The 22,170-nt window shown below is 41.0% G+C and overlaps 1 protein-coding gene across 1 annotated transcript in view; it reads left to right on the top strand.

The window, feature by feature from the left end:
* PDGFD (platelet derived growth factor D) overlaps nt 1-22,170 on the top strand; it is a 182,887-nt gene that overhangs the window by 126,294 nt on the left and 34,423 nt on the right. The window contains exon 4 of the mRNA XM_077805799.1: nt 16,237-16,296. Coding sequence (XP_077661925.1) covers nt 16,237-16,296 — 60 coding nt within the window. The remainder of the gene's footprint in view (nt 1-16,236; nt 16,297-22,170) is intronic.

Genomic DNA, 22,170 nt, shown 5'->3' with positions numbered 1-22,170 from the left:
GAAATTATTTTTAAAGCAAGAAGATTAAGGCACCCCAGGGTAAGAAAGGGGCAAAATAGGAAGAAGAGGGAGCCAACAATGGAGGCTGGTGAGAGCAACACAGTGTGAAAGAGGAGGAAATGGAACCACCTATGGAGATGCTAATGGAGTGGTCAGAGGCAGGAGAAAAACCGTACAAGCAAAGAGACACAAAAACTCAGAGGAGATAAAGTTGAGGAGGAGGATTTGATTGACCGTGTCAAACTCAACACAAGACTGAGAAAGATGAGGATGGAGAAAAGGCCTGTGGGGCTTGGCCAAGAAAAAGATCATCTGTCACCTTTGTATCTCAGTGAAGCTGAGTGGGCAGCATCCAAGTTGCAGAGGACAGAATAGCAGTAAGTTTTGGAGTAGTCACCGTTGTTAAGGAGCATGGTAATAAAGGGATGGAGAGATGTGCCAAGGCAGCGGCAGGAAGAATAAAGGGTGCAGGTTTAGGAAAGTTAGTGACATGCTTGAAGGCAGTGGGGACAAGAAGCAGGTGAGCAGTTCAGTGTAGGTGTTTTCCTAACAAGATCTCTACCTGATGGGAAGCATGGGAATTAGGAGGGCTGGGTTTTTGGAGAGTATCCAAGGTGGTGAAGAGGCAGTGGGGTGGGGGTTGTAGGTGTGGCAGTCAGTCACGGAGCGGGGGAGGAGGGAAATATAAAGCTTTTGGCAAGGTGGGTGGAAGAGCTGAAGGAGAGGACAAATAGACAACAGTTGTAGACATCTGTCAGACTTCCACTGGCAACGTCATAGTTTTCACCTAAAAATAAATTTGAGTTTTCCCAGCTGCAGAAAGTGTGTACATGGTGACTCTGTTGTTGACTGAACAGAGTGGTAAAGAGTGGGCCCTTTTCCGTCATCATTCCCTGGTGCTTTGACTGCTTAGTTCACATTTGACTCACTTACCGTACAGTATTGTCTACCTGTTTTCCCACAACAACAATCCTAATTGTGTCAGATTCCTGATGAAAGTCTTCTTTATTGAGTTAAAGGTAGGGAAGGCATCATGTATGGTGCCTAATGGATTCACACCACTATAAGACTCTGGGTAAAGGAATGGCAAGAATTCTGGTGCATGATGGTACTGTTTAGCCCTTACTATATACAGCACTTTGCATCATCCAAAGATTAGACAGACATTAATTATGAACTCAAGTACACTACAATAATAAATAATAGAACGTAGCAACTCTTTAAAGGAATGGGTCAATAAGATGCATTAACAGCTTTAGATTTTAAAGAACCAGAGTTCTCTGCTGGTAGCACCTACTGGTTGTGATAGTTAACTAAGAAGTTTATTGTGTATGTGATTTAAAGGTAAAAGAGGGAATGCTTGCTTTTCTAAAAGATCGAGGTAACTTATAGCCACAAGCAGGAAAATAGAAGAAGGGCTAACGCACTACCAGGAGTTTATATGATATACATTGGCATCCAAGAAATGTGTATTTATTATTTTTTGCAGAAGTTCCCCGAGGCCTTATTCAGGGTTGAAGTCCACTTTTTTCTGGGTGCTGTACAAAGAAAAAGTCCTTCTCTGCCTCAAAGAATTTACAGATAGAGCCCTGCAAATCCACCTGTATCCGCTTTACATCTGCGGTTAGGCTGGCCATGATAAGAGCCTGGCGGGCAGCTGCGGGGAGCCGTGGCAGGCCCTCCACCTGCCCTGGGTTGGGGCCCGAGCAGCCCCCAGGCAGCTCCACAGGTCACCATGCAGCAGTGACCGGTGGCGCCAGAACAGGAGGCCTCGCCTGTCCACTTTTCACAGGGGTGAACCCCTCTCCCTTCCCCTCTTCTTCCTACCCGAGGCCCCACCCCCTTTCCCACCGGCCAGGCCAGCATGGATCCCAGCCGGGGAGCTGTGGGGAAGCTGTGGGGAAGCTGTGGCAGACCCTCCACCTGCCCACAATGCGGGGGGAGGAGGGGGAGGAGGCTGAGTACAGCTCCCAGCTGTGTCCCTTCCCCCCAGGTCCACGACTCCACACTGGCTTCCCACAGCTGCCCGCGCGACTCTCCCCAACCCTGCTCTGGTGGGGGGGGGAAAGGGGGGTGGTGCCTCGGAGTCTCAGCCCGGACACGGTAAGTAGAGCCCTGCAAATCCACAGATATCTGCAGACAATTTTTGCAGATCACGGATCAGATGCGGATACACATTTTTGTATCCATGCAGGGCTCTTTTTTATAGTCATGTTAGTAATGAGACACAACAAAGGGTATAGAACACAAGCATGGGGAGACAAGGGCATTTGTGCATACCAAAGATGCATAAATCTGGATAAATAAATAGCCATTGGAGCAGGGGGATTGGATCTGTGGGGTGGGGTGCTCTAATCACCAAGATGTATAGCAACCTCATGCCTATGTGCACTCTCTCTTTGGCCCAATGACTTGACTCTAATTACTTGGCCACAGTCAAACAGCTGCCACAGAAGCTGAGGGAGCCCTACATCAAAATACCCCATAACCCAGTGGTTAGAAGTGGCAGATCCCTGTTCAAATCTATGTGTAAATTTGGGATTTAGATGCCTAAAGTGGCAGCTAGGTGCCTAAATCCTTTTATTAATCTAGCCCTATGTAAATTCTGTACAGAGAAGAGAAGGAACTCCATCTGCCTCCTTAAGGTTACTTCTGCTTGACAGATTTCTGCAGGAGATGACTGGTGAATGTAGACATATGTTGGACCCCCAACCTCCCTTTAAAACCATATTGAAAAACTTGTGAAAAGCCTTCACAGCAGGCTAGGTTATTGATGTCTTTTAAATGAAAACAAGACCTGTATGTCTTTCCAGTCTTGCAGAGAGGTGGGCCTCTGAGGCTTGACTTCCAGTTTTGAATTACACCAACATTATTTATTCCACTACATGTCAGTGTTACCTTATAAAGGCTGACACAGACTTCTAGAGTGTTTATCTCAGGCTTGTACTTCAGTATCCATTTCATACTCAGAATTGCTACAAAGTGGTGTGTTGTCATTCTTTGGAATCTAGAAAAAAATCTCTGCATGAGGTAAAATGTGGGTATGATGGTTTCCAGAATACATTGTTTAGAGAATAAATTATCACCTTATTTCTCGTAACAGATATAACTCAAAAATACGTATAGCCTTTGATTAAATAATAGTCCATGTTTTGAGAGTCGTTTTAGCTTAGTTTTTTGTGTTTTGTTGTTCTGTTATAGCACAGCTGCAGACAATCGTAAAATCTAACAATTTTTAAAAACTTTCAGGTCATCTAGTCCATCTTTCTCCAAGTGCAGGAATGGCCTTTATTTATTGTACATTTATTAGTGTTTTGTCCAGTAAAGCTTTAAATATGCCAAGTAGAGATGAAGACACAGACTAATAAATCACACTGTCAGAAAGAATTTTTGCCTTGATAGCCTTAATTTTCCCTGTTTTAATGTCATCCCATTCCTTGCTATTATACCTCCTTCCATTATAATAAAGAATTCTCTTTTTCTCATTGGTGTTTAAATCCTTCAGATATTGTAGAGTATCTTTGGGCCCCCAACCCCTTAGTTATCTCTTATTCAGGTAATAATGTCCATATTTAGCTTTTTAACTTTGCACATAGATCAGTCCCTACAACCGCCTCACCATTTTTGTTGCTCTTCTCTGAACTCCCAAATTACCCTCCCCACACGATTCCATTGTCTTTCTAGAAGTGAGGTGAGCTGAATCCAAAGATTCAAGTGAGATCGCACCAATTCCGTATAGGGAGACAGTATTGCCTCTGCTTCTGCATATTAAACTCAAAATTACACTGGCCCCTTCGACTGCCAGAAAACACTAGAAACGTATCTAATTTGCTTTCCACTGTCATCTTAGGGAAAGTTTACACTGCATGTGGAGGTGTGTTTGCAGCTTGGGTTAACATACCTATGTTATCTTTAATCTAGCTCGAGTGACAAAAAATAGCAACAAAGACACAACAGCACAGGCTGTAAGAGCATGTCTACACTGCCCCACTATTAGGACTAGAGGGGTGTATTGCAGTAGAGGCACGAACTTAATGGTCCTCTTTGAAGAGGACTACATTAGTATGAACTCTGGACCTTTAAGCTTGTGGCTGCAATGTCCACATGGGGGAGTTACAGTACAGCACTTCGGTGTGCACTGCTATTAACACCCCCTTACTCTAAACTGCAGGGCAGTGTAGACATGCCCTCAGCCCTAAAGCTTCCAGGTTTTTCTTTCCCTTGGAATACCTGAGCCTGGAATGTATTAGCTTTCACCTTTTCAGGATGAATCTTACTGTGGTATTTCTGACCATCTTTTTAATCTCTCTGTGTCCTCAGTGGTGTTCACAGCTCCTCCGAATGTAATATAATCTGAAAATGTTGTTCTTGTACTTCTTACTCCATTTTCTGGAAATAAATAAGGCTGGTCATAAAATTTACGGCTAAATGAAATCATACCCTATCGTACCCTAGCACTGACGCTTGTGCTACTCCACTAAACACTGCCTCGCGGCTGAATGCTTCGCTCTTTGCCATAACCCTTTGTGAGCCTTCCCTCCTCTGCTTTTGAATCCACATGACAGTGTTTGTAACCAGGCTGAACTGAATTATTTTTGAAATAAGTTTTTATGAGATGCTGTTACAAATGCTCTGTTAGAACAGAGATATATCACATTTCCTGCTCTCCCTTCAGATCCACTAATTTTATAATTCCAACAAAAACACAATCCAGTTTGTCTGGGCTATATTCTCATTGTCTGTGAGAAGAACTTGGATTGATTAATAATTAAAGCCTTGATCTGGTAAGTCACTCTGCATAGGCACAGGAGTAGGCCCATACAAAAGTCGCCTGCAGGATCAGGGCCTAAAAATGTTGTTGTTGTTTAGAGCTGAGGAGATCATGTACATGTTGTTATTCAGCGGTATCCAATGTGGATGTCTCTCTCTTCTCTGACCTAGGGATGTCCTTGCAAACAAGATTAATTCATCTTAATGGCTTTTGCTTGGTGAACTATTTTGAATATATAAAACAGTGCTATATGAGAAGAGAGAAACTGGTTTTCAAGGTCACGTTATTCTGTGCTGCCGGTGCAATAGACTATGGCTGTTGTTCCCAGCTGTAGAAATGCTCATTTTTAATCAGTGCTTGTTTCCCAATGTGTTTCAGTGTATACATGATGAGAAGCATTTCTTGCAATAAGAGTTTCCATATGACTGAAAAACTCAGTACAGCATTTCTCTCTTTTCACACCCTTGACTCCAGGCAAATTGCACATCGCTTTCCCCAACGAGGCCCCACCCTTGCAAACAAACACACACTTCACTTTACTCCTGTGAGTAGTCTCATGTTTGCAGGAGCGGGGCCCTAGTGGAGAAGTGCATGGGTCCTGACTGTTGGATTGACTGCATGTGGGTTCATGTTGCGTCTTGGTGTCAGTAAATTCTACAAAAGCTCTTATGTGGATGTTACTCACTTAGACCCAGATCCACAAAGGATCCATTGATTTCAAAGGAAGTGAAGATCCTAAATACCTTTGTGGATCTGGGCCTTAGTTATTCTCTTTCCACTCTCTGCCATCATCCTGAATGACAGAGTTAATACCACTGATGAGCTGAGTGGACCCATTTAACATCTTGTCCTTTTAAAGGAGAATCTCTGTTTTCTTTTTTAAGTTAAAATAAAACTAACAGTCTCTAGCCCTTTTCCTTGTGAAAATAGTCTTGAAATGTAGGGCCAGATCTTCTGCTGGTATAAATCAGAATAGCTCTGCTGTCTTCGCTGGAGCCATGGTAATTTACACCAACTGTCTTGTGTGTTTGTCTTTTGTATGGCAACTTGAAAAGTAACATTAAAGGTCAACATCTGAGCTTACCAGCTGCTCAGTTGCTTCCAGTGACATGAAATGAATAAAGGCTGTCCCTCCAGAGAAGGGTCTTAGAGAGCAGAGGTTCACTAGATGTTGCATGTTTGGATGTCTTCTCCACATTCATATAATGGGCTGTCTTTCATTTCCCATTTGTGTAGGAATTGCAATGCCTATGTGAGGTTCAGATGTGGTTTGCTGTGATCCATATCTTACGTGTCATCGTGAAGCCAAGTGGTTGTTCTTTAGGATCCATAATCAGGTCTTGGTTCTTGGCCCCACTGTTTTCCCACAGTGTCTGTCACTTGTCTTTTGGTGAAAGTCCTGAAATTTTGACAGCTAACCAGAAGGGGTTCCTGAACTTAAGGCAACATTTTGGCAGGAGTTGGAGATCTTTGTAGATGAGCAAGTCTGGGTTTGTTATATGGTCATATTCTTGTATTGTGTCTGCTTGTCTTTGGAGGGATGGTGGTATGATACGCACAAAGATGGGGAGCCAGACTGTTGGTGTTGACTGCAGCACTCCTGTGACAATTCTCAGAGCAGTGTTCAATTGCATGTTGATAAGTTTCCAATCTATGCTACCTGCCCATAAGAGCCTGCAATATTCTGTTGCTGAGAAGACAAGGGCCAAGGCTGTCCACAAGGAAAATCTGCTCCCCACCTGATCCTGGTTATTTTGTGAATGCTTTAGGTGCTATCAGAATGGGTAGTGTTATATGCATTTACGGCTGAGTGCTTCCTGTCCTATAAGGGTGCATAATGTAAACAAGGCCCTGCATAATCATTTTACATATGTGAATAACAGTCAGATAGGCAGCGCCTATCCATCATGTTTTAGCTTATGACATCCATTCCCTTTTCTATAAACATGTGAATTCATAAGGAAAAATCAGCATTACTAAACCTCTGAGAAGAAAAGGCACTCAAGTCAGGTAATGCAAGGCAGCAAAAAATAGGACACTCCGCTCCCCGTACATGTAATTTATCTCCATCACAAATGTGTGAAAATAAACTGTCTGCCTTCTCACCTTAGCAGTAGCTTTTAGTGCTTGCACTGCTGGCTCAGTGCTGGTTCAAGTACATTTTCCAGGTGCATTAAGAAATAGATTAAAAACATGGAAATTTCTTATATTGCTAACTCCGCGATATCCAGGGGCTAGAACAAATGTGGGCTTTCTGCTTCAGCAGTGCCTATTTACTAGAGGTTCTCAGCCTGAACAAAGAAGGGCGTGGGGAAGGTAAGTTACATTAAAACAAATCAAAGTTAAAAACAAAAATGACCAGCTACAGCCTGAATGTAGTTAAAAAAACACAGGTGCTCAGTAAAAACTCAAAACTTAGGGCCAGGTAGTAAAAGGTTGCTGCCTGAAGATGCAGAGAGCCGCCTCCTCCCCATATTCCCTTCCTTTAGTCTCCATGCAGGGACAGCCACAATGGCAGACCTTGCACTCACCTGAGCACAGTGACTACTTCTCTCCAGCACAGCCATGGGAGATGGATGGAGACAGAGATGTGACCCCACCCACCCCTGCACCACAAAGGGGAGGGCATGCTACGCCCCTTAAGGGGTGTGGAATAACAGCTGTGCTCCCGCAGTGTGCCTGGTTGCTCTGTGAGATACAGTACCTAAGAGCCATAATGCTTCTTAGAGCTCCTCATTAGACAATATGATATCCCTAGTGCTGCAGAGAGCAGAGCTATCACCTCCCTGGTCTATGATGTGGTATCTGTGTGTATACAGTGGCTTTTTGTGCCACTGTATCACACTGCAAACTAGCATCAAGTTTTTCCTTTGTTATTACCCCCAGCCTTTGTTTGGCATTAGTTCTTTGAATTTCCCCCTACCATTGAGTACAGTTTCTGGTTCTGATTCTTTTTTCTCCATTTACATTTTTTTAAATGGAACCTTGTAAACAAATTTGAAAAGGATAGAGACAAATGTTGTTTCTATGTCATCTGTATCAGTTATAGGAATCTTAAGTGTTACTTGTAACAATAGTAGGTAAAAACCAGAAGTTTGAAAAGTTTTAACATGAGTAATAATTTGTGGAAACACATAGAACTGGTGCTGAAAACTAAGTTGCTTTTTTCTCTTCTCTAATTATTAGGCTGATGTCAGGTTAAAATAATCCAAATAAGCAATATTCCTCACTGTTTGCACTAAATCAGCAGCTTTTGATCCCATTAGTAAACTAAAAAGGTGGCAGAAGATGATGCTTGTATTCTGCAAAATTGTGATTCTTGGGGGTTTTGGTGGTTGTTATTTTTTCTATTGTTGTTATTATCATAGAAAGTTTATATAGCATTTTTAGTCATCCTTAAAAGGGCCACATCTCCCAGTCAAAGCGGTAGGGTGAACAAAGTGTTTTGCTTTTCATTATCCCTCTGAACATGACACATGCTTCTGAGGCATGTTTACTTCAAAATTAAATGGAATCTCTTGGGACTCAAAACAAATGGAACCTTCAAAAGAAATCAATAGCTGGGGTTGCTGTTGGAGCAGCTAATGTCCCTCACCAGTATATTTTTACATTGTATCCCAGCATTAGAGCTAAATCTGCTTAGATTCAATTAAAGCATTTTCCCCACCTTGTGTTTCATCCAAATCTCAGCTCAGCATTTACTGAGTACATCAGAGCACTTAATAAATCATCCTAATGAGAAAACAGAGAATTTGGAATATTAAATATACATATCTTATATTTGTAAGTGATTTTTATGTTTTATTTTCCACAGTATGTGGAATGTGCTTAAATTTCCTAGAAACAAGGGTGCAGGAATAATAATCTTGTTTCCTTTAATTTTTTCCCCTGCGTAACCCTAATTACAGGACCACTCAGTGCGGGCACACTTTGGAATGAGTCACACCAAGGGTAATACTAGCTTAACTACACACGCTGTCATTGCTTTCTGTTAATTTGAAGGACTTCTTTGCCCACCTGGGCACTGTTGGGCTAGTAAATTGTCAACGGTTTGTTGTGGGCGGGTTGGGGAGGGGACTCCAATTTTGCTCAGGGCAGCTTCTCCTATTACCGAGGAAGCTGCCTCCAAACACTGTCAGTCAGCATAACAGAAGTTCACCAGAGACCTCTCAATGGCATTGGATTCTGCATTAAGAATGAGATTCCGACTCCTGGGGTCAGTGTGTTCAAGCAGGGAGAATTGGTGTTACAAAGCCACCTTCTCCACCACCGTTAGTACACAGCTTTGAACTCCTGCAGCAGAACTCATGCCCGTAAGCATCCATTCATCACAGAGCCCAGTATAGTGCTGAAATCTGCGTCTCAGTTAAAAATGACCTCAGAGTGACAGCTGAATATTTACATTTAATGCTGTTGATTTACATTTTTTTCACAGTCATTTAACTTGGTGGCATGCACCCGAGTGCTTGATATTAGCAAACTGACCCTTATAGACCCAGGGCTGAGGATGGACATATTTTATAAATTGAATATAATTAAACCTAATGCAACAGTTTGTACATCATACCACTAAAGATTCTTGTGCCTCTCACATCGCTACATGCATCAGATGGGGAAGCTCAACAGCAGCTTAATGTTAGCTGGCATCTTGTTTTTCAAAGGCAGAGCTGTTGCCTTATATGGGATAAAATGTTATCCTGCTTTTAAGATGGTTCATTTAAATGTCAAGTGTTATGTGTCTTGGGCTTTCTTATAACATACCTATACCCTTCACCCCATCGCCATTATTCCAATAACAGGGGAATGAATAAGAGGAGTATTGACTAGTCTAGCCCAGTATCCTGTTTTCTGACAGTGGCCAATGCCCAGGAGCCCCAGAGGGAATGAACAGAACAGGTTATCATCAAGTGATCCATCCCCTGTCACCCATTCCCAGCTTCTGGCAAACAGAAGCTAGGGACACCATTCCTGCCCATCCTAGCTAATAGCCATTGAGACACATCAAATAGACACATCAAGCTGAGATTGACTTAAATCATAATTATAGTTGAAAACTTTAGTCTTCTTCTATAGAGTTTGGAATCTCAGACTTACTATTCTATTATAAAAAGTGAGTATGTCAGCACCGATCAGAAGTGATTCTGTAGGTCATTTCACACACGTATTAACATAGCCAGAATTGATTATAGGATTATAGCTACTGATATCTAGTGGCAGCTGGGCTTCAGGAACTCAATGTATGTCGGTCTTAAAGGGCAAGATTAATAATATCAGATTTGGGGTCAGGTACTTCTTGGTAAATTCTGTAGGGTTTTAGAGTATTTTCTGTAGAATTGTATTGGGTTCATCCTTGTTAAATTCTATAGGACTTTTCCACAGGGTCTCTCCTAACACTGCCAATCTTGAGGTACCAACTTCGTAATGCTAACCCACTGTTTTTCTCTATCCATGAGGGCAATCAATGAAAGGAAGTCCTCATATCCCCTTCTTGCCTTTCAAATGTTTACTGCTTGTTTTTATTGCTGCTGTTCTAATGAGTGCAGGAATATCTGGAAATGAACCTATCAACCCTCCTTATCAATAACCTTCTTTCTACATTTATAAGACACTCAAGAGTGCTCATTCAATCAGATTGATTGATGAGCCATGCATTATGATATTTTCTTTCGACAGATACATTATCTAATGGAAGGGAGCATCCAGTGGAAGATACCATTATACTTTTAAGGGGGTGATAAAAAGGGGTTTTTTTTAAATGTACCGCTAACTTTAACGGCCTGATCCAAAGTGCAATGATAGCAGTGGGCTTTGTATTAGGCCCTAAATCTGTAATTTAATTCCCAAATTCTGGGAAACCTTCTGGAAATCAGGTAGTAGGTACATCCATTCTGTTACTTACTCATGGAGATGATTTGCAGCTGCAGAATGGCAGGTCCGGTTTTATCATCCAAGTTGAGGCTTGTTTGAAAATGTGGGCAAGCAGCAAACTCAATCATAAATTCATGGAGTTTGAGGCCAGAGAGACTTGTGATAATTTATTCTGTCCTCCTGCAAAACACAAGTTATGGAATTTCGCCCAGGGATTCCTGCATCAAGTCTATAACTTGTGGTTTAACTAGAGCATATAATTGAAGAAAGGTATCCAAACTATGATTTGAAGATTGCAAGCAATGAAGAATTTACCATATTCCTTGGTAATCTGTAATCTGTTTCAGTGGTTAATTATCCTCACTGTTAAAATATGTACTTTATTTCCCATTTGAACTTTGCTGACTTCAGTTTACAGCCACTTTCTATGCATTTGTAAGCTAAAGAGCCTTCTAGTATCAGATGTCCCCTTGTGTAGACAATTATGGCTCATGATCAAGTCACCGCTTAACCTTCCCCTAAGAGTCACAGAGTCATAGTATTTCAGGCCAGAAGGGACCACCAGATCATCTAATCTGACCTCCTATACGTCTCAGGCCACCAACACCACGCATCCCCCACACACTGATCCCAACAATTGAAATTACAGCCCACAGAATACTAGGTATTACAGCCCACAGAATACTGATCTATTATGTGCCACAGGCAGAGAATAGGAGGGACCGAGGTTTACCAATGCCCAACAGTGACTTCCTTTAGTTTTACATTGCAAGGCATGATTTCCAGATGACAAACTATTCTTGTAGCTCTTCTCTGAACCTTCCCTGATTTTTCAGCATCTTGTTTATCGTGTGGCTACCAGAACAGGACAGAGTAGTAGTCTCTTCCCTACTGTATACAGAGGTAATACAGCTTCTCTGTTCCTACTCAATATCTTATTTTATGGAAGACAACATCCTTAGACACCCCTAGAAGAGCTATTAATAAATACAGCAGGGATTAGAAAGTGAAAACACACTATGTGATGAATTGAAATTATGGTAAGTGCTCAAATTTACAGGCAGCTTCTAATTTATGCCTGTGTCATTTCTATTCATCTTCAAAACCAAAGTTGCTGTATGCTACAATACTTCCTGAAAAATTATCATGAAACAGCCCAAGTGCACAAGTGTGAGTATTTATCACACTATTTCCTTAATGGAGTTGTAGCTTTTCTAATGCTTCTTGCTTGATATAACACTGTTCTTTCCAGTTTTGTATTATTTTACTAAAATACCTGTCACTTTATTATATGATGATTACTGGGTTCACTTTTCTGTAAGCATATCAGCACTGATGCCAATTACAGGGGAGGGGAGAGAAGGGGGAAATAAAACCTAGGCTCGCCACAATTTGTGCCTGGAATATTAATGTTTAGTAGGGTAACTTCTATTGTGAGAATCTGGCTGCAGGAAATTCTTCCATAATCTGATCCAATCTGTCTGTAAACAGGTAATATTCCCACCTTACATTTACTTCCTTGCCTTTATTCACTTAAATATTAACAGAACTTAAAATATTTTTCCTTATGGTTTGCTGTTTCAAGGGTTTTCCATGTAGGGCCTCCTCTGTCCCAATCCCTACTTCTGTATGTCATAGTAAGATGTTCCAACTACTTTTATGCTCCTAGACTAGAACTGATTGGACATTCCTTTTCTAATCTCTGATGAGTCAGCAAAATCATCTCTGACATCAGGATAATTCTACGCAGTCCATTTTATGATGTGTCTAAGACATTTATCACTCTGGCACCTGAGCACAAATAGGGCTCAACTTTTTCTGCTTCTCCATATACCTGACTTCGTTTTTTCCTTTTTTTTTTTCCTTTTCTTTTCTCTCTTCCTCTGCCCTCTCACTTAGAATGACCATGGGAGGCGATGACTCTTCTGGGAGAGGGGATTATTAGAGAGGTGGGTCTTATGTTTAGCTATGTCAGGCTCAGGCTCTCCAAGATCTTCTGGTCCTTCCACCCCTGGGATATTTTCCCTGTACCTTGATCCTGAGAGTATCACCCTGGGTTTTACTGGCTGTATCATATCTGTGGAATGTGATTGTCTTGGTGGTTTGTGGAAGGATAGGCAACTTTTGACTGAGGCTGGTCAAGTCCATTCGGGGCCCTGAAGATTGGGAGTAGGAGCTTTAATTCAATCAGAAAGGTCCAAATTTTTACCTCCCTATTTTTCCAATATTAAGTACAAATATAGTTTTGGGTTTTTTTAAACAAATGTTTGTTTATTGTTGCTTGAAAATAATGTCTGCAAAATAGCCAGAAGCCTAGTACTCATGTGCAAACCCTACAAAAGCAAACCAGCATGAGCTCATCGGATAGTATGTGGTACCTAAATGTGATACCTAAACATATCTCTCAGATGTCCATGGGACTCTTATGAATACAGAAGGCAAAGGAGAAAAGAAACTACTTCGATGTCATTCCTTTAAATAATGGGGAGCTGGAGCCAATAGATTATAATTAACTCAAACCTGTGTTTGGGTTGAAAGCTCTTTAGAAGCCAGGAATGGCTGCAGGTGCTTTAAGGAGTGGTGGAACAAAGCCATCTAGCAATGAATGGTTTATACTGTGTTTTAGTAGATGAAGTATAATCACCAAAACAAAATGTGCAGTCAGTGAGATCCAAGAAGCAGGTGGTGCACCTAATCATCTCAATAGCTTGGCAACAGCTATCTCAAAAAAATCACTGTTTCCTTATCTCTAATATTAGGTAACATAAGAGAGTAGAGTCATTTCAAGCATAAGAAGGTATCATGTCTGTAGTCTCTTCTGAACAGTTGAGAATACAAATTGTCCCTGTGTTAATTTAATGCTTCAGAACTCAATGCCACTGCTCTTGGGAGTACAGAAGGGTAATTAATGACAGAGGCGGGAGTTGGTTGCAAAGTTCTGAAACTGACAAATGTTATCAGGGGATCTGTGGGCCTGTTGAATTAGTTCCTAGGTAACATCAAAGTAAGATTATTAACTCGAGCTGGATGAACAATTTCAAAGTAATTTGGCAAATGTCGTCCTTTTTCCTGTGTTATTTGTGAACTGATTATAGCATTTGCTGTTTACAACAATAGATACATAATTTGTGCAAATAAATTGTCTGTGGATTGTTTGCAAATTGTCCACTTTAAATATTCACAGTTGGATATCTACAATTTCATTTGCCACCTAAATGACATTGTATACTTTGTGTTCTCTGATTGGATAACCTAAAATTTATAACCCAGAAGGTACCTAAAGAAATCATTGTGGTTTTGATGATCTCAGGTAGAGGGTGAACTGAGGGAAAGAAGCACTTCAGGAAGAGAGGAAGAGAGAGTGAAAGCTTTGAATAAGCAAGCTTGTGAATTTTTGGACATTTAATATTTTTACTGTGCTCTTTAGCAAAATGTAGAGTATTATATTTAGCTATGCATGTGGACTCCGGATTTGAAAATAGGTAGGTTCCTTCCTGACTGTGGAAGAGAGAAAGCTATGACAGATTTATTAATGGTCTAGCAGGCTTTACGTTCAATTGTCTCCTGTCACATTCATGCCACGTTATTGTGTGTGTATGTGTGCGCCTGTGTGAGCCTACTTGCAATTGAAGTCAATATAGCAACGCTGATTTAAACCAGCGAAGAATCTGGTCCTCCAGTATCACCCTGTATTGACTACCAAATTAAAAAAAATTGTAGGGCAGAGGTCCCCAACCTTTCTGTGGGAATAGCACATTCCTATTCCGAAAAGACTGTGGTGGGCTCCAGACACCCCGCCGCCTAAATGCCGCCGAGAAACGGCAACGCTTCTCGGAAGCATTTCAGCGGGCGGTTCTCTGATGGCCGTGCTCAGCGGTGGCATTTCGGCGGCGCGGCGTCCTGTGGGCACACACAACTGTCCCGGCGGGCGCCATTGCGCCCGCGGGCACCACATTGGGGACCCCTGTTGTAGGGCTTATTTTCAGTTGGTGTAAATTGGTATCACTGAGGATCTGGCCTGCAGTTTAAATGCATTTATCATGAAGTTCTGTTATTAGGACTGATTTATATACTTTGCACAAGCTGAATATCAGGCTATGTTTGTGATTCAAAATCTTTATATAGATTCATAGATTCTAGAGATCCATAGATTCTAATGCCAGAAGGGACCATTGTGATCATCTCATTTGACCTCTGTACAGCACTATAGACCACAGAGCTTCCCTCAAATAATTCCTAGAGCATATCTTTAGCAAAACATCGAATTATGATTTTAAAATTGTCAGTGATGGGAGAACCACCATGATCCTTAGTAAATGGTTGCAATAGTTAATTACTTTCACTGTTAAAAATGTATACCAGCCTCAATTTGAATAGTTTCAGCTTTGCCATTGGATTGTGTTATACCTTTCTCTGCTAGACTAAAGAGCCCATTTTTAAATATTTGATCTCCATTTAAATACTTAGACTACAATCAAGTCACCCCTTAACCTTTTCTTTGTTAAACAAAATAGATTGAGCTCCTGGAATTTATCACTATAAGGCAGGTTTTCTAATGCTTTATCATTCTCGTGGCACTTCTCTGAACTCTCTCCAGAGGGTTCCAATTTATCAAGGGCTAATGCATCGAAAGATCACATTCACTCTTTTGGCCACAGCATCACATTGGGAGCTCATGTTCAGCTGATTATCTACCACAACCCCCAAACCTTTTTCAGAGTCACTGCTTCCCAGGAAATAGTTCCTCATCATGCAAGTATGGCCTACATTCTTTGTTCCAAGAGGTATACATTTACATTTAGCCATATTAAAATGCATATTGCTTGCTTGCACATAGTTTACCAACCAGTCCAGATTGCTCTGAATCAGAGACCTGGCCTCTTCAATTATTTTGCTCGGGACCAATGTCAGGCTGACTGGCCTACAATTACCTTGGTCACCCTGTTTACCCTTTTAAAAAACTGGCACAATTTTCTGACCTTCAGACAACTTTCCTCCAGTCTTCTGGAACTTCTCCAGTGCTCCAAGATTTATTGAATATTGACATTATACAACCTTCATTTCTTGGTCTTTTAATGCTTCTAGTTGGAATAAATAATTTTTTAACTGGAAATGGACAGAACTGTCATGGAGCCAAATAATTCCTCAGTGTTATTAGATTTGTTTCAAACTGGCCTGTCCACCATTAAATAATTGTTTCCTATTACTGTGCAGACGTCCAGGCTATATTCCATCTGGAAGTGCCTTTTTTTTTTTTTTTTGGTGATAATGGTATTTTTAATATAAATGGCTTGTTCCCATAATGTTTGAAACAAGTATTATTATCATTATTACTATTATTTAATATTTATATTACAATAGCACCCAAAGTCCTTAATTCCATTTTGCTAGGGGCTGTACAAACATAGAATACATAACTATCCCTGCCCCAAAGAGCGAATTCATAAGGGATGGAGAAGAAAAGCAGAGATCTCTTCTATGGAAGAGGTTTCAAAAGGATGAAGGACACAGAACACTGAGACAGTGTTTAAGGTCTGGTAGTTAACTTTAGGACATTGCCATGACTATGATTTTTCCTATGGGTTTTTCCCCTTTAGGATGATTTCCAGCCTGCAGCATCAGAAACCAACTGGGAGTCAGTCACAAGCTCTGTCTCAGTAAGTAGCTTGTTACTATTTTGCCCATGAAAGGATTGGTAGAATGGCTTTCAGTCCGATGTAAATGCATCTGCACAGGGGAATCACTGCTTGACCTGTAAGCAGGAGATTAACTGAGACGTGTTCTTCAAACTCATTCTAGACTGTCAATAATTTTTAGGGAGCGGAGGGTGGAAGGCAAGAAATGTCAGCAGCTGTTTTAACCACATGGGATGGCCAGTGGGTAAATACTTAGCACTTTCAAACTGAATCTTCCCAACAAAAGAATTCCTTTACATTTTGAGCTATAAAGTGTCTTGGTCTAAACACATGAGCATATTTTGCAATAATTAGCATTAAAGGCAAGCTGGTAGGAGAATGGATTAACTTTTTTGAATGTTCATTATTGAAGATTTTTTGTATCACCAGCAATTAAATTAAATCTTAATTCGACACTTCATTTCATGTAACTAAATATGACTTTTTAAAAAAGAAAACCCAATTAAAAATCTCCCCATTCCTTCACTTTATTTGATTTATGTCACAGACAAAAAATCAGCTCCTGGCAGTATTTTTAGGCAAAACTTAGGGTGCGTCTACCACTGCAATTAAACATCCACGGATAGCCCAGGTTAGCTGACTGAGGTTTGCAGTGCGCCAGCTGGGGGGCTGTTCAATTACAATGTAGACATTCGGGCTCAGGCTGGAGCCCGAGCTCTGAAACCCTCTCGAACGCAGATGTTTAATTGCCATGTAAACATACTCTTAGACTCTGGGACCACACCATGTGGGAGAGTAATGCAGGCATCAAACTTGGTAATGGTACAGTCCCTCTGCCATATGTTGCGTTGTCCAGTCCCACACTCTCTGTGTGTATTCACTTGACAACTCCTTTTATATAACAAGTAGCAAGACAGATAGTGATCGGAGTGGAACTGACCTGTTAGGTCAAAGCTTGGAACACATTGGATGATGATGAAACTGTTACAATACTTATCCTTCACAGTAAAATGCTTTGAGATCCTTGGATTAAATCTGCTGTATGAGTCCTAATTCTGAGTAATAGTATTATCGAGGGTCTGGCTCTAGTAAACATATTAGAGGTTACCATGCAGAGGATATTAGGCTGGTATTTGGTAAATCATGTTCTCCTTCTATGATCACTCTTTTTCCTCCTCCTAACATGTTTAGTTTTGTTTTTTAAAAAAAAGCTTTGTGCATTTTTATCTGACACAATATGTCATTTGAAAAAATGGGAAATTGTCTTTGAAAATGGAAGAGAAAAGCTCCCTCATCAGGTAGCTGTGATCCTGAGATCAAATTACACTGAAAACATTGTCACAGTGATTGCCCTCACCATAGTAAAGTGCCAAAGATGTAAAATAATAATCAACAGCCCTTTTCCTCTGGAAAGCCCTTCACCAGATTGTTATTTCTATTTGTTGTATTTGCTTATGTGGCCCTTAACACCATAGTATCAGAGCACTTCAGAATTATTATAATTGTTTATCATCTCAGCACTCCTATGGGGTAGGGAAGCATTATCCCCATTTTACAGATGGGGACCTGAGGCCTGGAAGCCTGTGGCTGAGCCAGAAGCTGAGCCCAGGTTTCTTGGTCCAGTTCAGTGCCACAGCTACTAGACACTCGTTCCTTCCCCACAGAGCACACCACAGTTAGGCAATAAGAATCAATAACCTTATTTCATAGCTAGGGAAACAGAGGCGGAGAAGATGAGCAATTTGCCCATGACCACAGAGTCAGGGCGAGACCTCAGGGATGCCTAATTCTTGAGCATAAAGAGGTTCACAATTCTACTGTGCATCTTCAGTCAGCATGGTAGGGCAGAACTTTAACCTGTCAATCATGGGCATAGTTATACTTTGCTCCTATCAGCCTAAAGACGCACTGTAAGATCTTGCAAGAAAAAAAAACATTTGGGCAAGCACATATGCATTTTCCTGTTCCCAGGTTTGAGCTCAAATCACTGAACCACACTTCATGCTTTTCCTCACGAGGTTTAGAGCAGCACATCCGCCATCTACCTCTAGCCTAAAGTGCTGGAGCCCATGAATAACCCCAGAATGAGATCTTTCACCCAGCAGAGCCATTATGTCCAGTCCCCAAGTCTTGTGGTTCAGTATATCATGATACAATACATGAAATACAGAAATACTTCATCATCACTAATAAAATAGCAAGTATCAGAGGGGTAGCCATGTTAGTCTGGATCTGTAAAAGCGGCAAAGAGTCCTGTGGCACCTTATAGACGTATTGGACCATAAGCTTTCATGGGTGAGTACCCATTTCGTCGGATGCATTTGATAGAATAGCAATGAATCATAATGGAGACCAAATGAACTAATGGTCTGGTTCGGATTAGAAAAGAGCTGCTAGTGTGTCTTATGAAACTCACAATATGTTTCAGAGTAGCAGCCATGTTAGTCTGTATCCGCAAAAAGAACAGGAGTAGTTGTGGCACCTTAGAGACTAACAAATTTATTAGAGCATAAGCTTTCGTGGGCCACAGGCCACTTCATCGGATGCATAGAATGGAACATATAGTAAGAAGATATATATACACATACAGAGAAGGTAGAAGTTGCCATACAAACTGTGAGAGACTAATTAGTTAAGATGAGCTATTATCAGCAGGAGAAAAAAACTTCCAACTTATCTGTATGTATATATATATATCTTCTTACTATATATATTCCATTCTATGCATCTGATGAAGTGGGCTGTAGCCCACGAAAGCTTATGCACTAATAAATTTGTTAGTCTCTAAGGTGCCACAAGTACTCCTGTTCTTTTCACAATATGTTGACTGTTTAAGTAACTAACAAGAAGGGTAACTCTAAGCCCCCCTCACATTGTAATGTTCTTCTATGTCCTCTCTCAGTCACAGAAGCCAGATGGCACAAGCTTTTCATAAATCTAATAATTAGCTCTTGGCAGGACAAAACAGAGGCAGCTTTAAAGTTACTCTTGGGTCTGTCACATGATATAGCTGCCAATAGGTTATCTGAGCTACAATAATTCCTCTGCGTTGCCTATTGCTCTGAGAAAGTTGGGCTTTTTGTGTATGTGTGAACTGAGTTGAACTCCTTATAAAGTCCTGAGCAGAGATTTTAAAACCCAAGAAAGTGTGAATTCCCCCTGCTTTTATTGGTTTGACATATCCTGCAAATCCACAATCTGACCTGCAAGGCTCTCACAAAATATAAGAAAATGTATGGCTAAACACATACAAACAGCACAATTCTCATCTAAATCTCGTACGTGTGCCTTTCTGAATAGAGCCCCTGACCTTTTTGCATAAAAAGTACTGGCTGCTCCTACTTGAGCTAAGGGATATAGTCTATTAATTCCATTAGCAGTCCATTAAGTCCATGAGAGTGTCTATATCCACTTTGCGGACCAGCCTCTAGAGGACAACAAGATCATATATACTTGAGTAGGTTTGATGTTCCTCCAGTGGAAGGCATGGGAATAGAAGGCAGTCGATTTGCAATTCTGCTACTTATGCCGCACCCTCACGTCTTTCTCCCTATCCCCCTTCCCTTTGTTCTTTGATGGGAATTTAGGAACTGATTTTCTCTTTTGCTATAATTACAAACCAGTCACTAGCCTCACTGATTTCTCTGTATAGTGGGTTCCTAGTGATAATTTAGTGTGTTTCTTTTTTACCATAAAAGATTATGTAAGCACTGTACATGACGACTGTGATTAGAACACCGAATTTCATATAGCATTGTTTTATGTAGCAGCACTTTATTCAGCTTACTGATGTGAGATATTTTGTTCTCATGGGGGTCCGATTCCCATCTTTTTGGCAATGTTTTTATTCCAAGGCACTTAGAAGTCAATAGAGGTTCTTTGCTGCGTGTCTTCCTTTTAATGAGTCATGAATTTTTAGAGCCGTCTGCATTGTGCCTCATTTAACACTGGATTGTAGAAGGGTTATGAAAGTGGGCCCACTGAAACTTATTTGTGATGGGTTCTGTGTTAAAGGCTTAATAATTTCTAGGCCAATACTGTTTAAAAAAGATCCTTTATTTCACATGTATGTGAAAAGACAGACGTTAGTAACACAACCCCCATTCTCATCTCCCCATCTAGTTATGATAATTAGCAAACTGCAGTCTTCTTTTCATGTCAGCACTGTATTATGATATTTTTATTTTTTCTTTCTCGTGTCAGATAATCTGGAAGGTCCATATTTGTAGCAAATTATATACAGTAAAATATCAAGGACTCTAAAGACTATGGCAACATTTTCTGGTGAAGACAAAGTTATATTTAAGTAGACTGGATTTTTAGTAAAACTAAACAGTTTTACTCAGGTTAGTAGGCCACTGAGTCCAGTGGGACTACTCACCGGAGCAGTAAAACTTGCATAGATTTATAGAGTTACACGTGGAAGCATTTGCAGGATCAGGCTAAAATTGACCTTCTGGTGGGGAATTCAAGTGCTGTATGTCTCTGTGGGTATGTCTGTGCTGTAATTGTGGGATGTGATTGTAGCTTGAGTAGACATACCTGAGCTAGCTTGGGCACTAGAGCTGTGAAGCCATGGCAATGCACACTTCAGCATGGGCCATACAAGCCCACCTGGAACCATGGGTAATTGCTCGTGTGGCTAGCCTGCACTGAAATGCGCACTACTGTGGATTCACTGCTCTGGGACCTGAACTAGCTTTAATCAGGTATGTCTATTCAAGCTGCAATCACGCCCCATGATTGCAGTATAGACATACCCTTTAGAGGACAGAGGGATTCTTTTCTTTCATTTTTCTGTCAATTTCAGTGTTTTAACTGAGAAAATAAAAGTCTGAGTTTTCCTGAATTTATATCCTGTGCTGTTATACATTGTCAGCAGGTGATTTAATATGTCTTTAGAGAATGACACATCTGCAATCAGTTCTTTCTTGAGTATATTTTACACAGAAATTAGGAAATTTGAGGGTAGTTTGGGGGGAAGATGATATTAGGATATTGAATATTTGGGAATTGAAATTAGGACTTTAGAAATTTTGCTACAGTAAAAGTAAAACTCTTCTCTATAAATGCACATTAGTTATTAAAGGTCAGTTCTATCCTTAGAGGTGACTTAACTCCAACTGAACTCAATAGATGTGTATGCATCTAAGGCTGTGGTGTGCAACCTGTGGCCCATGGACCACATGCAGCCCGTCAGGATAAGCTGATTGCGGGCCACAAGATATTTTGCGGACGTTGACCATCCGCAGGCACAGCCCCCTGCAGCTCCCAGTGGCCACGGTTTGCCGTTCCCGGCCAATGGGAGCTGTGGTTGTCCACCACTGATCTAAGGCCTTGTCTACATGTGTCATTCAGGAAACCTAAGGCAAATCAATTTAAGGTGCAAAGTCAGTGCACGTTAATTGAAGTGGTATGTTGACCCCCATGTGGATGCTCTCATTCAGGAGAGAACTGAGGCCACTTTACTCCTGGTGAGTGAGAGCATCCACATGGGATTTAATTTATGTGCATTGACTTCACACCCTCAGCTGATTTGCATTAGCTTTCCTGATAGTCCCCCACATAGACATGGTCTATGGGTAGTATATGTTCCTAAATGCTTAGAAATATTAATCCCTCTTTGATGTGTGTGTTTCACCACTTACATTGTGTAGACCCTTACATTACAGTTTTCTAATTTCCTTCAGTATTTTTTTTCCAAATTCTGGTTTATAAACATTTGAAAACCAGAGTTAATTCTTCATTTCAAAGGGCCAAACCTTGAAGTCTTTGTTTAGGCCTTGCTTATGTTAACGCTCCAAGAAGAGGAAAGATTGTCCGTGGTTAGAGTATTAGCTTGAGCCTTGGGATAGGTTCCTTGCTTTGCTGCAGACTTCTTGTGTGACCTTGGGA

This window comes from Eretmochelys imbricata, chromosome 1 (assembly GCF_965152235.1).
Source record: "Eretmochelys imbricata isolate rEreImb1 chromosome 1, rEreImb1.hap1, whole genome shotgun sequence".
In the NCBI taxonomy this organism is placed as follows: Eukaryota; Metazoa; Chordata; order Testudines; family Cheloniidae; genus Eretmochelys; species Eretmochelys imbricata.
Note: the sequence above shows the minus strand (reverse complement) of the source record. Positions and strands in the feature narration are given on the sequence as shown.